This window comes from Maylandia zebra, linkage group LG16, assembly GCF_041146795.1.
Source record: "Maylandia zebra isolate NMK-2024a linkage group LG16, Mzebra_GT3a, whole genome shotgun sequence".
In the NCBI taxonomy this organism is placed as follows: domain Eukaryota; kingdom Metazoa; phylum Chordata; class Actinopteri; order Cichliformes; family Cichlidae; genus Maylandia; species Maylandia zebra.
The window spans coordinates 17449626-17474748 of NC_135182.1; the positions used below are offsets into that span (position 1 = coordinate 17449626).

At 41.7% G+C, this 25123-nt stretch overlaps 3 protein-coding genes across 5 annotated transcripts in view; all 3 read right to left on the reverse strand.

The window, feature by feature from the left end:
- The window catches only part of gsk3ba (glycogen synthase kinase 3 beta, genome duplicate a), a 35466-nt gene extending 30957 nt beyond the window's left edge, over positions 1–4509 (reverse strand). The window contains exon 1 of one of the 3 annotated variants that reach the window (XM_024805328.2): positions 3586–4509. In XM_024805328.2, coding sequence (XP_024661096.1) covers positions 3586–3673 — 88 coding nt within the window. In that variant the 5' untranslated portion in view covers positions 3674–4509. The remainder of the gene's footprint in view (positions 1–3585) is intronic. The other 2 variants (XM_012919152.4, XM_004551379.6) reach the window with 2 other exon arrangements.
- A 2429-nt stretch (positions 4510–6938) lies between these two features.
- Positions 6939–23583, reverse strand: gpr156 (G protein-coupled receptor 156). Its single transcript, XM_004551381.6, has 10 exons — positions 23351–23583; positions 19317–19469; positions 15835–15962; positions 15633–15753; positions 15440–15550; positions 13199–13324; positions 12845–12940; positions 12197–12433; positions 11339–11497; positions 6939–9905 (listed from the first exon to the last, which is right to left on the reverse strand). The coding sequence occupies exons 2-10, from the start codon at positions 19455–19457 to the stop codon at positions 8580–8582; spliced, it is 2445 nt and encodes an 814-aa protein (XP_004551438.2). The 5' UTR covers positions 19458–19469; positions 23351–23583; the 3' UTR covers positions 6939–8579.
- LOC101464026 (zinc finger protein RFP) lies at positions 16095–19309 on the reverse strand. Its single transcript, XM_004551380.3, has 2 exons — positions 18303–19309; positions 16095–17878 (listed from the first exon to the last, which is right to left on the reverse strand). The coding sequence occupies exon 2, from the start codon at positions 17874–17876 to the stop codon at positions 16224–16226; it is 1653 nt and encodes a 550-aa protein (XP_004551437.2). The 5' UTR covers positions 17877–17878; positions 18303–19309; the 3' UTR covers positions 16095–16223.
- Positions 23584–25123: the final 1540 nt, after the last annotated feature.

Consider the following 25123-nt stretch of genomic DNA (forward strand, 5'->3'; position numbering starts at 1 on the left):
GTCTGACACGGAAGTCTAAACAAAGAAATTTTCTTTGTAGTTTTACACTCGACTCCCACAGCATGATCAGCCACACTCTTTCCAAGTACTACAGGGGTATAAATATGCAGCAGTAATCAAGCTGCAGTCATAAAATTAGTCATGTATTTACTGCAGTGTGAATAATAATTTTCACACCATTCATGTTGCATCACTACAAGTGAATGTCAAAGAATGCAAAGCCTGCCAAACAGCCCATGTGCCCATTGCTTTCTGAATTTTGGCAAAGAATTGCACACAATAACTTGCTCACACACCAATCAGCTACGCAAGGGAACTACTGACAGGGGATTTGTGGACGACTCGTTACAAGGCAGTGTTCTGCTGGGAAACCTTAGGTCCAAGCATCAACACCCAACTAAACATAGGTGCAAGCCCTGAAGAGTGCACGCAGAGATATTTTTATAACCTTTAGGGTAACTAAAACCTGACGGGCTTATCACTAAGCTTATATTTTAAACCTAGCTCAAGATATGTGTGCCATATTTTACGCTGCCGAGTCAGGAGAACATTTAGGCCTCGTCATGCCTGAACCTGGCAAGCAGAAGCATCCACGCATTGGATCAAACAGTTCTAAGGAGTCGCTACTACTTTTCAATACCTTTTTTGTTTGCATTCACACAGGTAACAGGAAGTGGCAGTGACAGCTCTTGCATTTTCTTCTACACCTCTCCAGCCTCCTCTTTTTCAGTCTACATTGCTTTAAAGTGTAGTGGCTGCCTAGAAGCAAGTTGAAAGCAATTAAGATACAAAATTTTGGCATTCTGGCTCAGTTCCGGTATATACCGTATATATTTCACTGTCATTTTTCCCTTGCTATGCTTCATTTTTTTATTAATATTAATAGATTTCTCTTTATTTTTTTCCCCACTGATGCTGCATTCACGTGTCTTTCATGACAGACGCGCATCTGCTGCTTCGCAGTCCTCAGCTCCTGTAATGCAGACACAGGTACAAACAATTTTGCAGAATCCCCCCCGTTGTAAAGCTGACACGATAATTTACTGCATTACTGGAACGAGTGTTACAGCTAATGCAAAGCAAACTTGGCCAAGAATCACTGAGATGGAGACATAATATTGGTGCATGGATTGTAGATGTCAGGGTAGCGTGCAGCCTGCAGAGCCATTGCTGCACTACTACACTCATCTTATTTAGCTTTCTCGCTCTCTCTTTCTCTCACTCACAAAAAAAAAAAAAAAATAGATCTCATCTTTCTTCTAAACCCTGAGCGATTCCGGTGGTCCTCGTCTCGTCTGTAAGCCCTGCTGTTTCGTTTGGAATCAAAGAGTATAATTAGTTCATTTTGTTCTCGTCATCACTTGTAAAACGTGAGAGGGGGACAGACAGGAAAAAGGAGAAAAGAGGAAGAGAGAGCTGCTGCTTTGAGATGCTAAACAAGCTGCTCATTGTTCCTGGCCAGCTGCCTCACCCCCCAAAAAACAAAACCTGAGGGTGCTCGAGTGGGTGTGTGAATGTACTGTATGTATGTATATGCATGTGTGTTTCCGTCTGCCTGTGTAGGAGGGGTAAGAGCATTCTCTCCAGGATCATACGCAGTGGCTACAGCTGTTTAGGACCATCACCCAAGTTATTACACACACATTTGAGTGCATATATCTATCCAAGTGTGTGTGTGTTATAGGATGGTGGAGGAAAGGATAATAGTGGATGACATCCTGGACCGGATGAAAAAACAAGTCTAGGTAGATTCCAGCTAAGTGACACAGTCCAAAGTACAGTTTTTATACAACTGCAACTGCGTACCACATACCTCTGTGTGACAGAGCCTACCTTAGATTAAAACTATAACTAAAAAGAAAGTTAAATTATATGTAGCTGCTTGTTACAAGAAAAAATAAAACTCAGTGATTTAGATTTGCTGTCATCCTTGATCGTTAAAGATTGGGAACTAGAGCAGGGCGATATGACCAAAACTATTTATCACGTCATACATTTGAAAATTTGCGATAACGATATAACTGACACTAGACAAAATACTGAAAAATTTTACAACAGGGGACATCTGAGCAATCAGCCACTCTACTTTCCTCCATGGAGATGAACACCACCTGCTGTTAGACATCAGATTATCAAACACCTATTTAATTGAGCAACTAGAGGTTCAGCTTATTATTTTAGTTGATAAAAAAGTACTGAGTCACCAGATGAGTCTCCAAAACTTTTGTCTGAAAAAATTAATTCTCACATTTAGCAGACCTGACCCATACATGCACCTGGGGCGAGACAAGAATTAGGCTTGGGTTTGGAGAGTGTGTGTGTGTGTGTGTGTGTGTGTGTGTGTGTGTGTGTGTGTGTGTGTGTGTGTGTGTGTGTGTGTGTGTCACAGTGCACTAATCGGTTTCCAGCACCAAGGCCCAGACATGAGCCTGAGCTCAGGCCTCACCCGCCTGACATACATCATGCTCACATCACAGCCTTAAGGCTCCATCAGCATTCCTTAACAGGTACGTGCCCTCACACCCCACTCCACTCCACCCCACCCATCTGTGTGTCAGATAAGACAGGGGTGTAACTAGGAACTGTGCAAGTGTCCATCTATGACAGTCGATACTCATTAATAATAAAGATGCTATACTTATAAATTAATTTCAATGAAAAGACTTTTAGATATGTAAAGTGTTAATTTGATGTTATTTAAACTGACTGAGCTCTAACTGGGCCATTAAATATAACCAACACAGCAGTAGTATCTTCAGCATGGGAGCGAGTGCGCCTTGCCTTGAGATCGCCGTGGTGATGGATAGACTAGACGAAAGAGAGGCGTCTAGCACCCACATTGCCAGCCCCCCACCCCGCCACTTGCTCAGCTGACAGGCCTAGTCAGTCGCATGGCTTCCTCTCTGCAGCCAGTCTATAAGCGGTCTCCGGCACCGTGCCACCGTGGCTTCATGAACAGGATACTTGATGTCACACTCCCTCCGGTCGTCGCGACACGGCCCGTGGAAGTAGTGGAAACAGGGCTAATAAACCACCCCCCGTAGGATCGCGTCAGTTTTGCCCGACTCAACTACGGGCGCACCTTCCGTTCTGACAGTTGCGTAATAGACCGGACCTATCGCTTTAACTCCATTACGCATGTGATTGGTGCTGTGTGGCAATATCTCTACGCGATCTAATCTACATTCAAATGGACAATAATCAGGCCGGATCTGCGGTGGAAGAAGGAGGCTTGGTTTTGACCTGGGCCTGTGCCAACACTACCTTCCTATGGCCCGGCCCTTCCCGGCGCGGCCTGCTAACCCCGCTCCGGCTGACCGGCCCCGGGGCGGCGCGACAGAGCGCGTAACGCTGTGTGCCAACATCGGGGCGAGCAGCAGTGTGTGCCGCTCAGCACCATCCACTGTCTCGCTCTGTGACACACATATATGACAGAGATAAGCTTCCCGGAGCTAACCGTATGCTAACTTGACACATTTCCAGTCTAGTTAGTGAGAGGACACTTAAGCGAGCATATGCAGCCCACGGTGGGCCTGGTGCGTGCAGGAAAGGTCTGCCACTCTAGAATTACACGGGTGTACTTACTGCTGACTTTCATGCTGCCGAAAGCTGAAGGCTGCGGCACTGGCTTGCAGCTCTCGGCGAAAGATGTGGTCCTGGGCCGACCCGACATGATCCGACGATCCCCTTGATTCTCTCGACTGTGACTTGCTTAAACGGCGGAGCTGATCGATTCGCCGAACCTTCTCATCAAAAATAAAAAATAATAAAAAAAAATCCAAAAAGGAGGGGGGGGATGACAGTAAATTAATATCACTGTAATTCACGGGGAGGTCAGCCAGAAAGAGATCCCCTTATCCCAGGAATCCTTCACACTACTTCGTATCGCCACTAAATGACCCTTTTCTTTTCCACCGACGGTCTATCAGAGCATCGTTTCCTCCTTGTGCTCCAGGATTTCTTTCAGCGGGCCTTTGAAGACACGTATCCGACTAAAATAGTCATGAATCTGGCCTCTCCCTGTGGCCCCACGGTTAAAAACCAGCGGTAATTTCTTTCGGGGTGCGGAATCGATTTCACGGAGATGAAGAAGGGTTAGTTCAGATGCTGATCCGGTGCGGATCGGTGACAAATGCGGCGTTTTCTTAACGATTCGGGACACATGCAGTTCCACTTCATATCCCGATGTGGAGGCTCAATGATCCGACTGCCATGGCGGCTCCCTCGCTACCCTAGCCTACAGACGGTCCAACGGAAAATCTGCCAGCTGCTACAGTCTTCTTCAGCGAATTCACTAGCCGTACGCCGACTCTAAATCCAGCCTTGCCTCGGTTAAATTTCGGTGTCTTTACCGAGACCCCAGGCCGGCGAGCTCCTCAGAAAATACTGGTCTTTAAGCACAGAGTGCGACGATACGAAATTTCTTTTTTTTATTCCTTCCCCATAGGTTTCAGGCTCGCAGTCTTTGTCGCTGCGCATGGTAGGTACGCCGTTTCCGCAAATTGTTCGAGGGATTGCTCCGGCGTCACGGAAAGACGTTCACGCTGCTGACGTAACTCGCGAGGGAGAATAGGAAAACTGTGAACGCGCGCACGGCGAATCTGGGGTGGCCGATTGAGCCAATCAGAGAGGGTATCCTTCAAAAATGGGCGGCGACCATTTCACCGCCGTCCAATGAAAACCCCGCTCTCGAGCACCACATGGCATAATTTGCTCGGCACCGCCCTCGCGACTTCAAAGGCTTTTTTCATGTGCCGCGTCGGGGACAAGGGGCGGGCCCGTTCCCGGGATGGATGACTTCTTCCACCAATGGAGAGCCGAAGCCGGGCTGTCAGTTCAATGGACCCAGCTGTCACGGACACGGAGCACCGGTGGTCATGCAGCACTGTTGCTATGTTAGTTACAAAAGCCTCTCCTTTATCGCTCCCCAACACTTTTTACCACACGCGGCCCTCGGGCACATCCTTTTAATTAGTGTCATCCTGCTTAGTAATGTAATAATGTGCGCGTGCACGCGTCTCACCCTTCTATTATAACCTTATCTTACATGTTTAGCATCGTACGTCCTGATTTCACATTTAAACTGCTGTCTCTTTGTGTGTTTTAAAGATGCAAGATAAACAAAGCTTTTGCTATTATTTATTTAATAAAGGTACCTAATGGATGAGTTGGTTCTGAAGATTCCTTTGACTGATGTTTGTTTTTTTTTTCGCTTAATTTTTGGTGATATTTTGATGTATATAGTTTCTAAAAGGAGAATAACAGGCAAAACCTTCAGCTAGCAATCTCCCCTGTGGACTCAGCTCCCAGTTTGAGGAGACAGATACCCTCTTTACTCTTGGCTTAAAACTCTCCTTTTTTCTTTTAAGCTTATAGGCTAGATCAGGTGACCCCGAACCATGTCTTGATTATGATGCAATATTGCTGGGGGACTTGCTAAGATGCAATGAGCATTTCTTCTCCTCTTATGGCTTTATGCTACAGCTGCATTTACATACCACTCCAGCATGGCATTAACTTTTTTCTTCTCTCTGCCATTGTGTTTTGTCCTTGTCTCTCCATGATCTTCTTTGTCTGTTCTCTTTCCTCTTACCCTTGAGAGGGCTGTTGATTTCCACTGACATAATATTTATGAACGATTTTAATTAATAATAGTGAAGCTGCAAGGAGCAGAGGTAATGAAGGTGGATGAGTTTAACTACACTGAGTCGAAAATCCAAAGCAACGGACAGTGAAGAAGAGAGTGCAGGCAGGGTGGACTGGGTGGAGACGAGTGTCAGGGGTGATTTGTGACAAAAGCAGCATGAGTGAAAGGGAAGGTTTACAAGATGATAGCTGATGGTAGGTTTGGAGACAAAGTCAGAGAGACAAGGATGAGAGGACTTGCAGAGGAGGGATAATAGATATATTTTAAAAATGGAGCTGCGAGGCTGGAGGAAAAAGAGGAAGATCACAGAGAAGGTTCATGGCTGTGGTGACAGAGGAGGATTTAGGGATAGTGTGAGAATGAGGCAGATGATCCATCGCGGTGACCCCTAAAGGGAGCATGCAAAAGAAGAAGAAGAAACCATTAATATAAATTTTAAATGAGGTGTTAATAATTGAATGTTGTATCACTGAGTCAAAAATATTCTAAATAATCTAGAACTGTGATTTATTACTGATCTATAAAGCAGTTATTGTTAACAAACCACCAAAAAGGTTGGAATTTGTGCAGTTTATGTTTGTCTGGTGATCTAAAATCGCTGAAGGTGTATCTTGTTCTTTTCTGCAAATGCATGTGAGTGTCACTAACTGTACTGAACTCTAATTATATGTGTGCTGCATTTCATGAAATGGCAATAAAGTCTATCGTATGCAGAATCCAGAAAGGGCAGGAAAGTCTTTCCCTGTTCACAGTGATACAGTTGCTAGTGTATCTTTTATGCAGGTGTGTATGCGTGTGGGTTTTATTCTCCGTATCAAAGGGAGTTTCTCCCAGGCTGGCCTTCAATGGTTCATATGCTGAACAGAGAGCAGCAGCATCTTAAAAGCAGGCAGCTGAGCAGAAGTAACGCAAGACACTGTTTTGCCTTCACAGCAACACCTCCCCCGGCAAACATACATTTTCCCATTAGTGGAGGGATAAAATACGAGAAAGACAGAGAGTAGATAGCAGAAGGGAGTGGAAGTGAAGGGCAAGCTATAAAAGAGACATGAAAGATACGAGGGAGAAAAGGCTTTTGTCTGTGTTTCAGGAAAACCCATGAAAATGTGGTGAAATCATGGTGGAGATTTAAGTGATGGGAAGCCTGGCAAATATTTTAACTCAGGGAAAATGTTGCATTTAACATGGAAATCATATAAAGGTGAGGTTTAGTATTTAACATCAAGTCAGCACTCACATTCACAGAATGCACATTGTAAATTCAAACTCAGAGTCAGCAAAGGAACATAACAACATTTTAAGGAATGTTTATAATAAAAGAAACATAAAGTAATTCTGGGCACCAAAACATCAACAAATAAATACAGAAATAAATACAGAATTGCACAATTGATAATAGAGCGCACATTTGTTCTGTGAAAACCTTTTATGTTGCATCTGTTTATGTCATTTTTCATTATTGTGTCTCTTCTGTCAGTATATTTTGAGAACTTACATGAGTTAACTAACAAAGCACCTGTCTACAGTGCTGTGCAAAAGTCCTGATTTCCTCAGTTCACAATATTTTGCCAGGAAAATATGAAATAGATGCATAAATAGAAATAGAAATACAGTATATAAGGAAAGAAACAGAGTTTGCACAAGTATGACCACCTTTATTCTTTAACACATGCTGAACTCTCTTAGGCAAGCTTTCTTGTAATTTCTTTAAGTAGTCTTCAGTAATAGTTTGGGCTTCTTGAAGGACAAAAAAACTCTTCTTTGGATGTTTTTTAATAATAATAATAGAGTGCATTTATATAGCGCTTTTTGGGGCCCTCAAAGCGCTTTACAATTCCACTATTCATTCACTCTCACACACTGGTGGAGGCAAGCTACAGTTGTAGCCACAGCTGCCCTGGGACAGACTGACAGAAGCGAGGCTGCCATATTGCGCCATCGGCCCCTCTGGCCATCACCAGTAGGCGGTAGGTGAAGTGTCTTGCCCAAGGACACAACAAGGACACAACAACCAAGACTGTCCGAGCCGGGGCTCTGCATTTATAATTCCATCAATTTTGACAAGATCTCCAAAACCACTACTTGAAAGGAAATCCCAAACCATGACAGAGCCTCCGCGGTGTTTTACAGATGGCTGTAGGCACTCATTGTTGCACCTCTCTCCTGGTCTCCCACATATATGTTGAGGAAAACTGAAACTATAATTCATAAGAAATATCGTGGGCTGATAGCACCTTGAGAATCAATTCGTGGTGCAAAAACTGTGTTTTATATCTGTGAAAATGTGTTATCTTCGGCATTTATTTTTATGGATTAAAGAAATGGAAACAAATTATGCATTTTGGAACGGCTGCTAGTAACAAAGTGCCTAAACATACAATTTAAAAAAATTTTTGATAAGTTGTCTGTTATCATTGTCATCAAACACTTTTTATGTTTGAATTATTCAAAGGTAAGTGTTAAAAAGATTAACAAAAAACAAACAGAAAAAAACATGCGTCTCATGTGAAAAAGAAAGAAAAAGCAGCCAATGTCCAAAGACAAATGTCCTTCAGAACCACTCAAAGAATTAAAAGAAACTAAATATAAATAAATGAGTAACTCAAGGCTTTTGCACAGTACTGTAAGTGTCAAAGGTTTTCATCAGACAGTAGAAATAGTAATCCAAATAATCCAAATAATGCCACAAGTAACTATAAAAAGTAAACAGCATTATGTGTTTTTAAGCTACAAAAGTTTTAGTCTCATAAATCAGTCACTGTGACCTATGGTGCAACACAGAAAAACAACAATCTCTGGGATGTAAAGTTCCTATACTGTAAGCTACTGTCGAATGTCCCCATCACAGAAGTACATCCGTTTTAGCAACCTTTCTGAGAATATTCATTCAAGTTTTGGAACTGGATAAATGTGTAAAGTGCAGTAAATGTGTTCATACGAAGGTGGGTTTGAGGTCTTCTTTGAATACCACAGGGCGTGGTGAGCGGTAGAGGCTCAAGTAGTCATCATACTCGCTGTCAGAGGAGTCTGAGGAGCTGTCTGAGTACAGGAGGGAGCCTCGCTGCAGGCAGGAGTCACAGTAAGGACGGTGGTAGTAGCAGTAATCGGTTGAGCTGCTGGAGTCTGAGTCCGAGTACCCACATGAGTCTCGAATGTGTCTGCGGTGCTGCTCGTTATCACCGCCTGCTCCCACATCCTCTGGAGCTTTACGGTTTTGTTCTTCACAATGCACGACCGAACATCTCGGGAGCCTTGAAACACACCTCTGACATGTTCTCACTACTTCACGCACTTTCGTGTCTTCCTCCTTTCCCTCTTCAAGGTCACTGTTGTGATGTGAGATACAGTTATCATCCACAGTAATATCTTCTGGACTTGGGAGCGCACATGTGTCTCTTGCTCTTGCACAGCCAGGAACCTCAGAGCCTGTGTAGAAGCAGGGAGGAGCTAAACCTCCTCTGGAGGAGTGAAAGGGCCGCCGCCTTTTTCTCATGGTATAAGGCGAGATGCTAGGGTAGCGAAAGAGTGCAGGAGAGGGAAGGGAGCAGGGTGTCCGTGGGGAGAGAGGGGAGAGTGTAGAGTCTCTGGTCAGTTTTTGCTGAGAAGGTATCCCGGGCGCCTGATCGGGAGATCGAAGCGTGGTTTCCGTGATTGCATCCACGCTGAGTTCCTGTAGGATCTCCTGCAACTGTTCGCTACTAACAAAACCAGCTGGTTTAGTATTTGGTCCCACCTGAAGATTTAGGCCACTATAACTACCAAAGGTTTCAGCCATAGAGGGGTTCAACCCTCGTCGGTACTGCAGAGAGGTCACAAACTGAACTGTCTCCTCTGGTGTCCTGAGTAAACCCATAAACGGGAGGGATGCGTCCCGTTTGAGAGCAGATGCATTGTTTTGAGTTTCACAAGCAGGGATTTTGGTGGGAAGAGGGGAGGAAACAGAAATGGGAGCAGAGTAGTTTGAAATAGAGGAAGGAGCAGAGGACGGTGTAACAGCAGATAATGAACCATGAGCAGCAGTGAGGTGAGGCGAGAGAGCAGAGGGCGAGAGTGTTGATTTAGTGTCTTTCTGAGATTGAGAACAAGTAGAGGGGCCTTCCGACTGGAGCTCGGTCGTCTGAGTGGAAGACGAGTTGAGGTTAGTGGCAGAGGAGTCCATGTCTTGGTCCTCAGGGTGCTGGCTCGCTGACATGAGTCTCAGGAGTTTATCCTTGGCGTTGTTCACCTGCTCCTGGAGACTGTCGATCACGGCGTTCTTCTGAAAATTGTGGTGATACAGAGAAGTGAAAATATTTTGACACATACTGAGAAAATGTTGCTAGAAAAATCTGCCACTATGAAAACTTGGCACGCATCAGTTTCCTGCCTTTTGAATCAATATAAACAGAACAGTCAAGCAGTGACAGAAAGTCGTAAACATATGGTTAAGCAGCTGGTGCCACTTTGATTCAGCACTGACTCAGCCCTGTTTCATCTACACCACTAATGAAGTAATATGAAGGTGTCAGTTTTATATGTTGTACTGAATGTGTTTGTCACCTAATTTTGACAGTAAACTAGTCTGTTAAGAGGACTACCTGCAGCTTCAGGATGTAAACTCTTGAAATTTGTTTTTGTGTTTAATATAGAGACCAGTACTTGGACAGTGCATCACACACATTATTATAGATGAGGAACAAAGATGTGTCCAACACAGAAGCTGGTGGGACATTATAAGTGCCTTGTACGCTATCAGAACTGTGCTCTGCTGCTCCATTTCCATGTAGGTTTATTAGGTATAAAATAGAAACTAAAATAAAATAAAAAAGACTAGACACAATTAGTTTGAAATAACACAACCCATTACCTACTTTATTTACAAAAACCTTTGTCTCAGATAACAAGAGCCTTTATTAAAATCTGACTCTCTCTCCCACACTTTGCCTTTTTCCCTGTCCTCCTGCGTTTGCTCATAGGGGATCATATGATTGTTAGGGTTTCTTTCTAATACCCGAGTCTTTACCTTACTGTATAAAGCACACTGAGTGGACTATTGATGCTGTATAAATAAAATTGCCCGAAATTGAAATTTTTGTTACGTGTTAAACAGCCTGGAACCCTGATATGTCATGTTTTTTCACATCCATACCCACAATATAGAGAGATGTGAAGCATATAGTCGAGGACAATTTGAGTACAGCAAAGTGTCTGCATCAGTTTGCAACACTTTAAAAAAGGCCACTAAATTGCAATATGTGCTACCGCAATACTCAAAAAATGACAAATTGTTTAAAATCCTAATTGAGTTTAGCGACGTGATATATTTGCAGCCACGTCCCGAAGCATTGTTGATTTTACTCTAAATGTTACAATTCTTTACTACACAAACCTTATGCTCTATTTAAAAAAAGACAGTGATTGTTACCATAAACGAATCAAGGAAGTTTCTACTGAGATCATAAATAAGAGAAGTGGTGTCAGTTCTCCATATTCTTGCAACCAGAGGAGTCACCCCTACTGGCCTTTATAAAGAAAGCACATTTCGTCTACAGGAGAGGAATGGAAAACTTAAATCATCTGCAAAAAAATAAAGATTACGTGTCTTATAATTAAATGAGAAAGTTCTACTGCAGCTTTATATGAAATTCTAACATGAAACAAAGATGATTTCTTACCGAGTGGCTAATTCTGAGAAGAAAACAGTAACGTTACCTCATTAAGGAGTTTCTTCATTGAGCTGTTTTCCCCCAGCAGGTAGAAGATTTCATCCTGACTGTACACAGATGGCTGACTCTTACTGGGGCTGCTGAAATACTTGGCCATCTGACTCGGGTTGTTCTGATCTTCTTCAAACTGTCGCCACTGTGTCAGCTGTATGGGGCAAGTGAGATATTTTAGAGATATGAAAAAAATGTAGTTTTTTTTTAACAAAAAAAGAAGCTATATTATCAGGGTCATTTGATCTGGAATATTCACCAGGTGTATTTGCACAAACTGCTCACTGTTCAGCTATTTCCTTCCGTTCCAGAGGAGATGCATTCCTTTACCATAACAAAAGTCCTCTGCTAGACTCTTAGAGAGTCATAAACCTGTTTGCGACAGCCTACGTAGTTTTGACTCATAAACACCTTGTGTGTGAGTCACCCTCCACTGACAGACATGGAAACCTGGCACACATAAAACTGCATGTGTGAGCACCGCAATCACTCACAGATTTACTACTTTATTCAAATGAAAAAGAAAAAGTCATAACCAAAGCTACCATTCGCATGTCTATTTGTCATCTGTCTGTATTTAGTTTCTGTCTGTCTGATTGAGTCGGTTTATTTACTGCTGGTTTCTAAACATAGTATTCTATTATTATACAATCAGTTTATCCTTCACTTTAAGTAAATACGTTTGCCATATTTGAAAAAAAAAGTCCCTCTGTACACTGAAGCATCATTGTGTTCGCAAAAGTGAAATGGACAATCAGTAAACATAATACTTCTAGACACGATAAAGTTTATTTTCCAAGTAGTTTTCTGTTACGCAGATGCTAAAAAATGGAAAATGACATCAGTGTCTGACCTGAGGCACAAACAGCATGCAGTTTGTAGCCAGCGTGCAGATGAAGATGGCTCCAGCCACAGTACTGTAGACCACGTTGGGCCAAGTCTGCAGGAAGATGGACACGGGGGTGGCAACGGCGGAGGAGCAGGTGACCAAAGTGACGCATGTAATGATTGTAGGAGACTGGTTGACTGGGGGATGGCTGACATTACTTGTCAGTCCAGCTAGATAAGTGCCATAGAGGAGAAGACAACCCTAAAGAGAAACAAAGTAAAGACAAAGGGCATTAAAAGAAAAAAAAAAGGGAAAAAAAAGAAACATGGTGGATAAATAACCATTATTATTGTTTAAAAATTATTCATATTATACAAAAATGAATGACCAAAGTCTTTCAGATGTTAGGTTATTTAATACTTGACGTCTGAAACTATCATTTTGATTTGATTTCTCAAATTCAGCAGTTTTATTCACATGTATTCACTTAAGTAAAGCACTTGCAATGGTGTGTTTACATAAGGCAAACTGGAGAAAACAGTACAGCATACAGAATACACAGAAAACACCACGTGAAAGATAAATGATGCCATCAAAATAATGCAAAACTTTAAAATGTGCATTTAAACACTGATACAAATGTATAATAAAGTTTGAATAGAGACTAGTTACCTTTTGGACAGCAACAATAATGATCCACAGATTTGAGTACAAAGAAGAACAAGAAACCAGCTGCGACAACGAGTAGGAAACATCTCTTTCCATCACCTACATCATCAAAGAAAACAATACACCATCAGAGAGTTGATTTATTTAGCTGTCATCATTATGTATGAGTTTGTGATTTTCCAGTCACAAATTCAATTTTTCCTGCAATCTCATTCAATTTCACTTTCCATAATTTGACAGCAAAAAGCATTCAGGTGAACATTTAAGTCCCATGCATTTCGGTTTTCATCATTCTTAATGAAACCAAGTCATTTTACAACTTTTTGCTCAGCTTCAGGAAATCACCAATAATCCTACCTTGACAACAGCTCCCACAGATCGTGAACACCTGATGGGGTCGGTGAGGTTCCAAGCGGTGAGAATCAGCATGTCCACCAGGATCAACAGAGCCACCATACCCATCAACTGGATGTCCCTGATTATCTGACACATAGAGCATAGTCCCCAGTTATTATTTCACCAGTAGAGCATTTTCATTCATGTAGCGACACCTTGATTAAGTGGCACAGTTATCAGATACCAGATTGGATATGCACAGTAAAGAAATTTATATTAAGCAAAACAAGCTTTGTCTCTTATCCATGACCTAACCTGCTAGTTATTGCTTCAGAAACATCTCTGAATATCTCCTAAGCAATATAAATACCTGGGGCAGAACATGCTTGATGAATCTGGTAAATAGAGGAGGAAGAAAGAAAAATACATAATACATACTGACTATGTAAAAAGCAGCAAAGCGCAAAAATAAAATCACTTATATTGTTGCTTTCTGCAACAAATGTAATTGGACATGAAATTTTTATTAAAGAAATTTTTATCAACAAGGTTTGAAAGTGAGATGAAGCCAAGAGGTGGCCATGGCGACTAAAGATGAAAGGCGATAATCCCACAAACCGGTGGTAAAGACCACTGAGGGTGTTACATGTTTCTCTGTGCACCAGCACATGTGCCAGGCCGTTATTGTTTTTTCTGTCATCCTTTATTAACCTGTTCCCCCCTTTCTTGATCTATTCTTTATCCCTAGTGCTGCACACCTATTAAAGATGTTCTCTCTGCTCTTCCTCACCAGCACCAGTATTATTGCTCAGTTGTTCTTTTTTGCTGTTTTTGTTTGTTTGTTTGTTTTTAATTTATTCCTAGTTCAATTCAATTCAATAGTTGAGTTGGGAGTTATTGACAATCATGTTTTCAGTCTTGGTTTTATTAGTTTAGTTTACGACTATTAGCTTAAGCTGGAATCTGATTGCTCATTGTGTAGTTGTTCATGTTCTTTCTCTCTTGTTTGTTTATGGTTGGGCTCCTATTCCTTGTTATATCTATTTGTTTTATTTTTTAAAAGAACTATTTTTGCAATATTAAACATTTGTTGAACTGCAGCAGTGTTGTGGCATCTCATATGTTAGGTTTCTTTGAGCCATGGGTTTAGGGACCATAACATGAGAGGCCCTGAGTCCAAATCCCAGACCAGCCCCCAAATTTTGTATCTTATCTCAGAATCAAACTGTTATCTGAACATAAACTACTATACCAACATATTACAGTGGTTATATTGTTATATGTTGGCCTTGGCTGTGTCTAATATGGCATGGCTCAATTGCCTCAGCACGTAAGAAACCAGATTGTGAGATGTCATAAAGATAGAGAGGGTCCAAGAGTGTAAGTAGGCTACTTGGCATAAGTTAAAACAAAGAGCCAGGAGTGATTAAAAAGTAAAAAAGGTAAATGAAGATCCATGTTAACACAAACAGGCACAGTGGACGGCCTTAAATACAGCACAAATACACAATTTGCTATTTTTTGCTACATATAATTTGACTGAAAAGCAGATGGCGTGTTTGATGGTGGACAGAGTATCAGCAGAAACTAATGCATCAATAAAAAAACCCTGAATGAATTAAGCCTCTGCAGAAAGAAAGAAAAGAAGGAAACAGCAGCTTAAAAACAGCACAGTGCTGCACGATTCGCCAAAGATCATGAAAAGAAGCATTGTGACCATTAGTGAAAGCACTTTTAGTTAGAGTTACAACCAAATAAAAGCAAGAATAATACTTCAAGTAAGAGGAGGTCAACAGTGCTGGCTGTGAAACACGAGTGCAAACAATGTTGGGGAGATAGCAAGTTTGTGCCCAGAAACTGAAGGAAGGTTGCCCTGAGGTCTTAACAAAGTGGACACAGGAGGAAAGAGTGAAAACTATGTCCCCTAATTCAAAGAGACTACATCTGGAGTGTTTTAAAGTAGAAGGTCAAGCAACAAAATTCCTCCAGCAAGGAGCAGCTCTGAAAAGAATCATCTGTGAAAAGCACTTCCTCCAAGTCCAGGAGGATCAAATTTATCACCAAACCTACAGGCAAAAAAAAAAAAAAAAAAAAAAAAAAAAAAAAAAAAATATATATATATATATATATATATATATATATATATATATATATATATATATATATATATATATATATTTATATATATATATATATATATATGGACTGTAGACTATGTAGGTTTCCTAGGAAACCACCAGGAAAACTGAAGAGCATGCCTACCACTCTCTTGTCCGGCACGCGCTGCGTGAACACCCTGTACAGTCTCCATGTCTTCCCCAAAATTGGGCCAAACACCAGGGTACTGCCTACACAAAGCATCCACATGCGAGTCTACGGTAGAGAGCATGGTATGATTACTTCAATCTAACAATGTCAACGCTAACACAGAGCGGTGAAGGGAAGTTGGACTCACTTGTAGAACAGCTATAGATGCTCCACTTTCCTCGACGGCAAACAGGAAACCGCTGCTATAGGTGAGGACACTTCCACAGAGAGTCAGGGCATTGAGGTTGGGGCTGGACATCTTTACTATCCTAATGACATGACACACATTATGTTAAATGACTTCTGTAAGCCTCTCTTTGTGTTTATATACTGCATATGTTTCACTGTACCTGTTGTTTTTGAAGCGCAGGGTGAAAAGGAGGAAGCAAAATGCCAACAGGATTCCACAGGAGAGGAGCGTCCACACCACAGCAATTAGCACCGATGAGAGAGAGCGCCTCGGGAGCTCTGCTGCCATCTGCAAACGCATACATGCAACATGCAAACATGCATCCAAATTATTTCAGATGCTGCTCTTGTGCATCTGAAACTCTCATTTTTTGAAATCACGGACACAAAACAATAATAATAAAAAAAGAAACACAATTCATTTGGACAAACACGATTTTATTAAACAGCAAGAATTACCCTACAGACTTGGAACTTTTTTTGGCACAGTTGAAACGTTAAATTGAAAACTAAACGAAGCATTCAAGTAGAGATCGCACGTTACGAAGTTTTAGTTAACAGGCACGATGATGAGAGGTGCTGAGTTAACCCCGCTGTGATTCCTCCGTGGGTTAAAGTAGGGGAGAAGTCTGCCACTGAAGGTGCACCCAGTGAAGGAGTAGATGTGAGAATGAGAGTCCACGTTGTAAAATGAAACCTGTCCCCAGCCCATATCCACATACACCCCAATTCTCTGGGGCTTCTCAATCAGCGGGACACACACAGGGCTGTTGCTGAGAGCCCAGTAGCTCTCATCCTTTCGCATCCCCAGCGACCAGTAGCCCCTGTCGGGGTTTAGCACATTCCCTCCTTTTCTGGTCACCGTTTCAAGCGCAACTCCAATATCCCATTCTGTCTTTTCTTTCACCTCGACTTCATAGTAGAACCTTCCAGCAGAGAAGCCCTCCTTTCCCAAAACGCTCACACAAGGGTAAAATCGCTCTGGGTTGTCAGGAAGGCCGAGGGATACGTCACCGTGATAGACCTGCTTCTTGTTTTCAGACAGCACCAGCTTGGGATGAGCGGTATCAGGATCCAAATGCACATCCACAGCATATCGCTGAGCTTTCTGAAATTCGGATTCGCAGAGCCTCTTCACCTCAGCTTTTACCGTCTCCTCCAGCTGACACATTACTCTCCTCACCGCTCTCCTCACTATGCCCACATATTCAGTACTCTCTAAGCAGGTGTCGGACCAGTCTTTGGTGGCTGGCACTGTGGCAAAAGCTGGAAAGTATTGGAGAAGATAGAGATCATCGTCGGTGAACGAGAGCTGCTCCAGTTCATCTCTCCTGCAGCTCAGCTGATCAATCTCCTGCTCCAGCTCCAAGATAAGCCTGCTGGCCATGCTTTCTACTTGCTTCTGCTTTGCGCCAATCACCTCGGCCACTTCAGCCTGGCCTCTCTGGACAAGCTGGAACAGCTTGCTGAAGACGCGCAGACTCTCTTCAGTCTCCCTTTCTGTGTTTCTCCTGCTGATTTGAATGATTTTATTGATATCACAGATTTTCTGCAGTCGGCGATGGATCATTTCTCCCACCTCTTTTTTTGTGCTCCCGATCTGAGCCCTTCTGTTCCGGCTCTCATCCTCTATACGAACAGTCTGATGAGCCGTGTGGTCTTTCGTAATGCAGATCTGGCACACGTACACCTGGTCAGTGTTACAGAACAGGTCGAGCAGCTTTTCGTGCTGCTTACAAACCCTGTCTTGCATGTTTATCATGGGCTTAATCAAGCGGTGTTTCTTGAAGGTGCCTAGAACGTGATGGGGCTCTAGATGAGTCTCACAAAATGAGGCCAAACAGTCCAGACAGGATTTAAAAGCCTTGACTGTTTTTCCAATGCATACATCACATGAAACCTCTCCTTTGTGGCCCTCTGACTGATCCATAGCACTGCTCTCATTTTCATTTTTCTTTTCCACCAACTCCTTGAAATGAGAAGCCACCTCCGATATGAAGGTGTTAACTTTGAGGTCAGGCCGCATGTACAGCTTGTGCTTGCACATGGGACACTGAGGCATGTTAGAGGTCTGCCAATATCTTTGTAAACACTCCCTGCAGAAGTTGTGCCCACAAGGAGTGGACACTGGCTGGTTGAACAAATCCAGACAAATGGGGCAAAGGAGCTGCTCCTTGGACAGCACACTGCCAACTGTGGCCATATCTAGAAGCACAGAGAGAGAAAAAACAGGTGGTGTTTTATCCAATAAGTTGGCTCAGCTTCTTGTATTTTTGTCTTTCCACTATAGCGTTAGGGATAGGAACACTTGGTGCCTGGTGGGCTGTCCACATCCACAAATAGCAACAAATGCATGGTGTTAGATTTCATCAAAGAGTATTTCACTTTAGCTGAGCAGTTTTTATGTCAGTTGAGGTCATTAGAAAATAATAAAGAGAGCCCATAAAGACACTGAACTAAAGGATAATACTATGTTTCATTACTATTTTGTCATGTTAAAAATTACCATAACAAAGAAAACCGCAGTATGCTGTTCTTCCCTCCCCTGGGTGAGGATGCTATACACTCTGAGACACACCCATGCATAAATTAACATCAGAAAGTGAAAGAAATCAAAGCGATAACTCACCTCAACTCGTTGTGGCACGGCACGAAGAGAAAAGCTTGTTTGTGTTCCTTTGACACAGCGTCTCGGCTACTTTAGCGTCTATTTGGAAAGTCTTATTAGACTTTCTTTGCCTGCCTCACGGTGCTGATCTCCGCTGACTCGTCTCTTAAGGGCACCAGTGACTGAGACGATACTAAACATAGCTTCGGTAGTCCACCCCTATTACCTTTCGGGATATGTACCATTCAAATTGCTTCTCGAGTAGGATAGTAGCACACTCCTAGCTTGCTTGGTGTGTTTATTTACACGGCTCACTTGTTCCACTGACCAACCGACCAACATTTAAAATCTGCATTTAAAAGTAATTTGAAAAAACAGGGGTTTTTTTTAGGCTTTGAGTGAACGTCTCTCGATTAAAAGTAATTTGCTAATCGAATTAATCAGAAGTAGTTTCACCCTTTTCACCCTTTCACAAGGTCAACTGCACAAGACACGCCAGTGTGCCAGCACTTTGTGATGTAAAAAGAATCTGTTTACTGTGTAAATGCAGGAACATGTGCATGTGACATCTGGATAGTCTAGATACACAAATGTGTGACAAATTAAAGGAAAAACTAACTTGGCCAGCTGAGCTGACCATAAGAAAAATCCTGTTGATTTATTATGCTGTAAGAGAAATGTACTGGCATTGTAAGAGTAATTGTAAATCTGGACAAAGTTGTTCACCCTCACCTTTATACTCTGGTGAAACATTGAGGGTTTGCTGAGTGGCTGCATGTATATTAAAACAACATGAATCATATTCTATGGCCTTCCTGTCAAGAGCTCTCAACCAGCTGAACACCTATGGGAGATTTTAGACTCAATTATCTATCATCAAAACCAAGAATGAAGGGATATCTTTTGGAAGTATAGGGTTCTGAGTTTCTTTTCCTTTAATTTCTCACCCATGAGTATACAGTATGTGCTTGGCATTGTTATATTTTTCATTATAAGTATATATATTAACATGAGAGAGTGACAGAGAGAGGTTACCGTGCTGAGACTGCATAGCCTCTGCAGAACGTCGAGGCTGTCCTGCCTGCTGACTCCAGATTGGATGAAGCAAAATGGGGACTCACACTGGGAGCTGCAGTTCAGCTCAGGCTCCATGATTGGCACCAGTCCGTCCACCATCACAAAAACATCCTGTTAAGCAATCAATAGATTTCACAGATGTGATGAAATGGACAGAAGAAACACACTGCTCTTTGTGAAAAAAACAACAACGAAAACACTAAAATCACTTATTCCTGTTTTGCGATAACATTTTTACTGTATAATTATTTATCTTACTAATGGACCAATGTACTAAATTCCACAAGATACTAGAGACCAAGAAAACACATGTAGTGGCATTTTGTTTCTGTTTCCAGGTTTATGATTCACCTGACAGTTGTAGGACCTGAAGCCACCACAGTGTGGTGCTCTGACAGAAACCTCTGAGACGAGGAGTGACAGGGACAGAGACAGTGATTGTGCATTGCATAGATAGCAGCCCAAACAGAAACAGGCATTTTAAACAGACAAGAATATTAGAATTACTAGAATATAAATAAGAGAAGTTATTAGGCATTAGTGGTATTTCCAACTTTAAAACAATAAACATGTACAACAGGAACTCTGTTTCTGCTTATCCTCAATTTTTACCATCACCTTGTGATCCCAGAGGTAAACTAGCAAACAGTGGACCACAGCCTGTGACAACACACATTTTCACATTGACCAGGCAAAAGAAAAAGGAACAGCAGAGCTAATTTAGCATATCAAAGTTAACATTTCAGGGTTAAGATTTCCCCGACAGCCAAACAATCCACAATTATACCTTTAATTTAAAGCATCTGCAACTGAAGAGGTAAACTTTAATGCCAAACAACAGTTTGTCACTCTTGCCGCAGGAATTTTTATGAGGCTGCTCTGGGCTGCACTGACATGTTGCACGTTTAATTATGCGGCATGGTCTCACATGATACTGTGAGCTGTAACTAGGACAGACGAGAGTCTGATCGTTGTAATCGCTGCTGTGACTCAGCCACATGTTGCTAAGACGATGTAAGACTACTTGTATCGATACAAATTGGCAGACCGGTGGGTGTTTATGTGAGTAGAGTGCTATTAGGCATCACACGTCTCGCCTTTGTAGAATGACTAAGGTAACCTGAAAGGCTCTGGGGCTGTTCAGTTATGGGATCAATCAAAATGAAAGGGGGAATTGTGCAGAAATAGTGCAGTGTAGCAGTGTGGCATAAAAACATCCCATTTGCAAGCTCCTGAGTGAAAATGATTAAGCAGGGCTGACAGTAATGTAAAGTATAAGGCATTTCCAAATATTAAGGCTGTTTTCAGAACAAAGAAGCCATCTTTTCAATATATCTAGGAAATGTCTGGAGTTCCTGTTCATATCCTTTTGTCACTTTCCAAGTTTAGATCACAGTTCTTCTGCTTCCTGCAGGAAAAGCCGTCAGAGAGAGGCATTTCCGCAAGTTTTTTCTCAGAATCCTGCCTCTGTAGCTTTCAGCTTAGGCCAAAACCCACCCCCCTGCAGAGGTCAACATCCAACTGTGAGGGGGTCACCGTGTAAGCAGGGAGAGCAGTGCTAGACTCCAAGCTGAGCTTGGTTTTATGGACATGTTTTGACAGTTCAGAATAATCATGAGGAGTGTCTTTTGAAGTCCTGAAGGCTAAACCGCAAGTAATACCTGAGCTACCTGTAGCCTTGATTGTCTTACTTTAAACATGGGATGGGCCTAATGGGCTTAATGTGCCTGCAGCGGGGCTTTCACTTTTGTACTTATAAGTTTGTCTTAAAAAAAATTAAATAAAATAAAAAACTGTATGCAGTGATTTGCAAATCATTTGAACCCTGCGTTTGACTCGCTTCATAGACAACGTATCAGATATTGAGAAACATTGCTTTGTGGAAAATAACAGCACATTTTGGGACGTGACAGTTTGAAACGGATGCCAAAAACACATTTCAAAGACGTTGGAACAGGGATATGTTTCCCACTGTGTTGTGTCAGCTCTTCTTTTCATAACATTCTCACCTTTGGGAACTACAGAGACAAATTGCTCTTGTGAATGGCATTTCCCCCCCAGGTGTGCTTGATATGCCAGCAGATTGAAATTTCAGAGCCAATTTCATGACAAAAATGTTTTCAGAGATTGACAGCACTGGACTCCAGGCAGGCCAGTTCAGCACCCAGATTCTTACAGGGTCTGTGGTTGAAAGGGTTTAGCTGGAAAATATTGCTCAGAACCTAAAAGCTGTATATGCTGTTTAGTATTAATGGTTCCTTCATGGCAAGTTTCACAGACTGTGGCTTGTATCTGTGCAATGATAGTCTCTGCACCTGCCTGTTTTAGATGACTCAGACCCAGAGAGGCATATAGTGTTTATGGTATTGTCTTTGCATAATAAAACTTTCACTTGGATTTCTGAATGCAGCAAAAACTGTGCTCACTCTCAGTGGTTGTTAGCAGTGTTTCTGAGCTGTGAAGTGATTTCCACCATATTTCGTTTTCTTGTTTAATGCAAATGTCCAAAAGCCCAATCATCACTTTTGGCTTTTTCCTTTATGTGAAAAGATTTCTCTCTATTCTCTGAATTTTTTCATAGTTTTATGCACCACAGAAAATGAAATTCAAAAATTATTCCTCACTTTATGTTGAGGACTATTTCTAAGTTTTTTGTTGTTACAGGATAATCCTTTTTAAATGTATTTTATGACATCTCCATTTAAAAAAAGCAACAAGTTTGAAAATTATATTTATTACAATTATATTTATTCTTCTTGCATTTTAAACTAAATAGAAAACCACAGCCAGTAGTTCCACATGTTTAATTTGGCAGATTTCTTTTTACACCAGATTCCCTTCCTGATACAACCCCAAAGGGATTTATATCTCCTTCCTGGATCGACTCGGGAATGTTTAATTTGTAAGCTTAATCTGTAAATGACACTATAGAGCCGTAGGTTAAATAATTTAAGAATCATCGCAGTTTCGCTGCCTTAAAATAAATAAACAAATAAAATAAAGTGAGTGTCTTTAAATGTTGGTAACAGGGGTGTACCACTGTGCCTCCCTTTGGGACACATTTTCTTACATTCTTAATTCTTATTAAAAATTGGAGTAAAGCCCATTCATTGTTCTGTCAATCACTCTGTTCATCTTTTAAGATTAGAGTGTTGTAACCATCAGATGTAAAGCCTGGTTCAGGGGCCATTATTGAAACATTCCTTCATAGCCAGTAATCCGTTTATAAGTTTATTCCCTAAGCTGATTTAGAACGCAATTACTGGCACTAAAATCCCACCTCAGGCCATTTCTGGGCACATCATCCATTTTTTTTGTAGGTTCTGGATTATATATTTTATAGAGACATCAATTCATCAAAATGTATATTTTCTCTGAGAACGGAAGCAATTTGACTATACAAGCAGAAAATCTGATGAGTTCTCAGCGTATCAGTTTAAAGTTTACCAAGAAAAAACTATAGAGAAACCTTATGTTATTAGCCTAATTATTTAATCATTATCATGAGAGTAGATACTGTAGATATAACATACAAGGATTGCATGTGGATCCATGCAAGCATCATATTAAAATATTATGTCATTAGTATGGGTCCAGATAAATTTCATCTGATTTTAGCCATACCGTCCAGACTTTGCAAAGAGCATAAACTGAATGAAACGTGCGTGTCATCACTGCTTTGTAATGAAGCACCAATAAAAAGAGAAACAGATAACATTAAAATAAAGTGAAGAAGAAAGCAATGATTTATGAGCTATAAAAATTTGAATATTGGATAAAACACCTGTACGAGATCGCTTAAAGAAAATAAGCCTTCCTCCGGGTTCGGTAGCATAATCAGCTGTGAAGTGCGATCCTATCCGGTAAAAGAGGCGACCGCTCATGGCTGTAATTAGTAGGCTGTACAGTAAAGCAGCCAATTTGTCAGCTAAACCCGCTGAGAAGAAGAAGAAGAAGAAGAAGAAGAAAATAATGACTTCAAAAGAACAAACCTCGATCTTCAAACCGCACGCAGGATCCCATTGCTTCGTCCCGTCTCGGACTCCATGTCGCCAGACTCAGAAACCTTATGATAATAAAAACTGAAAATAAATTAAAATATAGTTCCTTATCTAACATTGCTACATGGCTTTCGCGGCCGCACACTTGGAACGATTCCCGCCCGTCACTCCGGAAAGAGCCCGTCACTCTGGAGAAGTTCAGCAGAACTCTGGAGTCCTCCTTTGCGCACGGAGGAAGGGGAGGGCGCGAGTGTGAGCGAGTGTGTGTGGGAGATACTGTCTCTCTCTCTCTCTCTCTCTGTTTCTCTCTCCAAAAAAGAGAATTCAAAGCGTGATGCGGTGCACGATTGTGACAATGTGGGTCCAGTACGGTACAGGGGGCCCCTCGGGGACCTGCGTGTGGCAGATGGGACAGGGCGGCGCTCTAACTATCACCAGTACAAATAAATAGAGTGAAAACAGCGCTCGTTTTAATGGAAAGAGAAACACACATCATCACTGTTTATATTATCGTTATTTTTCTTCCAAAGCAGACGTTTATGACGGATGGACATGAGGTCGCCGTGCAGCCTGATGAGGACAGATTGAGTTTCTCAGATTGCTCAGCGAGCCTCTGCAGAGGTATGTCAGCATTTATTCAGCCGGCTATATGAGACATAAAGGTGTTATTAAGACGTCACTGTAGGCTTACAGTGTGAGCCTACACGGCGGGTCATTCCTGATAAGGGAGTGCCACCACTGAGAGCTGTAAGTGGGGAAACAGAGACAAACACAGATTATCAGAAAAGAAGAATATGCGGATATCCACTCGTGCGTCCATCTGCCCCCATTAGTCCCATTCACACGATATAAAATTTTCTCCCATGGCTGTATTAATCTATAGGTTCACTGCTTTTAAATTTTAAAGTCACTTAATCTATATTAAAACTCTGAACAGACGCATATAGCTCCCTGTTATTTCAAATAGGCCACAGTACGTGTTTACAGTGCACCATTGTTTCATGTTTGAAAAAGCTTTGTGCTCCTGTGGCCTTTCCCCGGAATTAAACATATAAATTATTCTGGCATCGAAACTATGACAAACCAGATTTTCCAAAACCGGAAAGCTTACAACAGGGGCCCTGCAGCAGTTATCCCAAAAGTTGGGTTTCATTTTTCAGACTTCTCAGGTGGGAACCAGGTGAAACGCAGACGCAAACATATTTACGTAAACAGGATGGAATGACTGCGTTGTGGTTAATGAACGCCCAAACAGCTTCCGGCACATTGAGTGTATTCTTCAGTAACAGCATTGTTTGTTACTTTCAACAAGTAAATATTTCAAAGCAGAATTAAATTCAGTGCAGGCTTGTAGTCACGAGAAGAAGAAAAAGATAGTAGTTGTTTTTATTTGTTATTTTTAAAATTGCACTTAAAAAAATACAAGAAATTCTCTAATTTGTTGAGTAAAAAGACATAAAACACGATGTAGGCACTTGACATCCAGCTGCGTCAATGCAAAAGACCCATTGTTTATTTGTGTCTTTTTTGGACCTATATTACATTGCAATATGCATTATTTGGAAGATGGTTTTCATGTCAGTGGCTGTGGCCAAACTGTTGGTTTTAAATATGATAAAGTGCCGGGAGAACAGATTATTATGAAGCATGTTAAAATATGTAACTCAACATCATGTATTTCATTAAGGACAATTAGGTCTTCATTGGAGGCTGGCAATAGGACCTTATGAAAAATGCAGTGACTACAGTACTAATCACTCATCA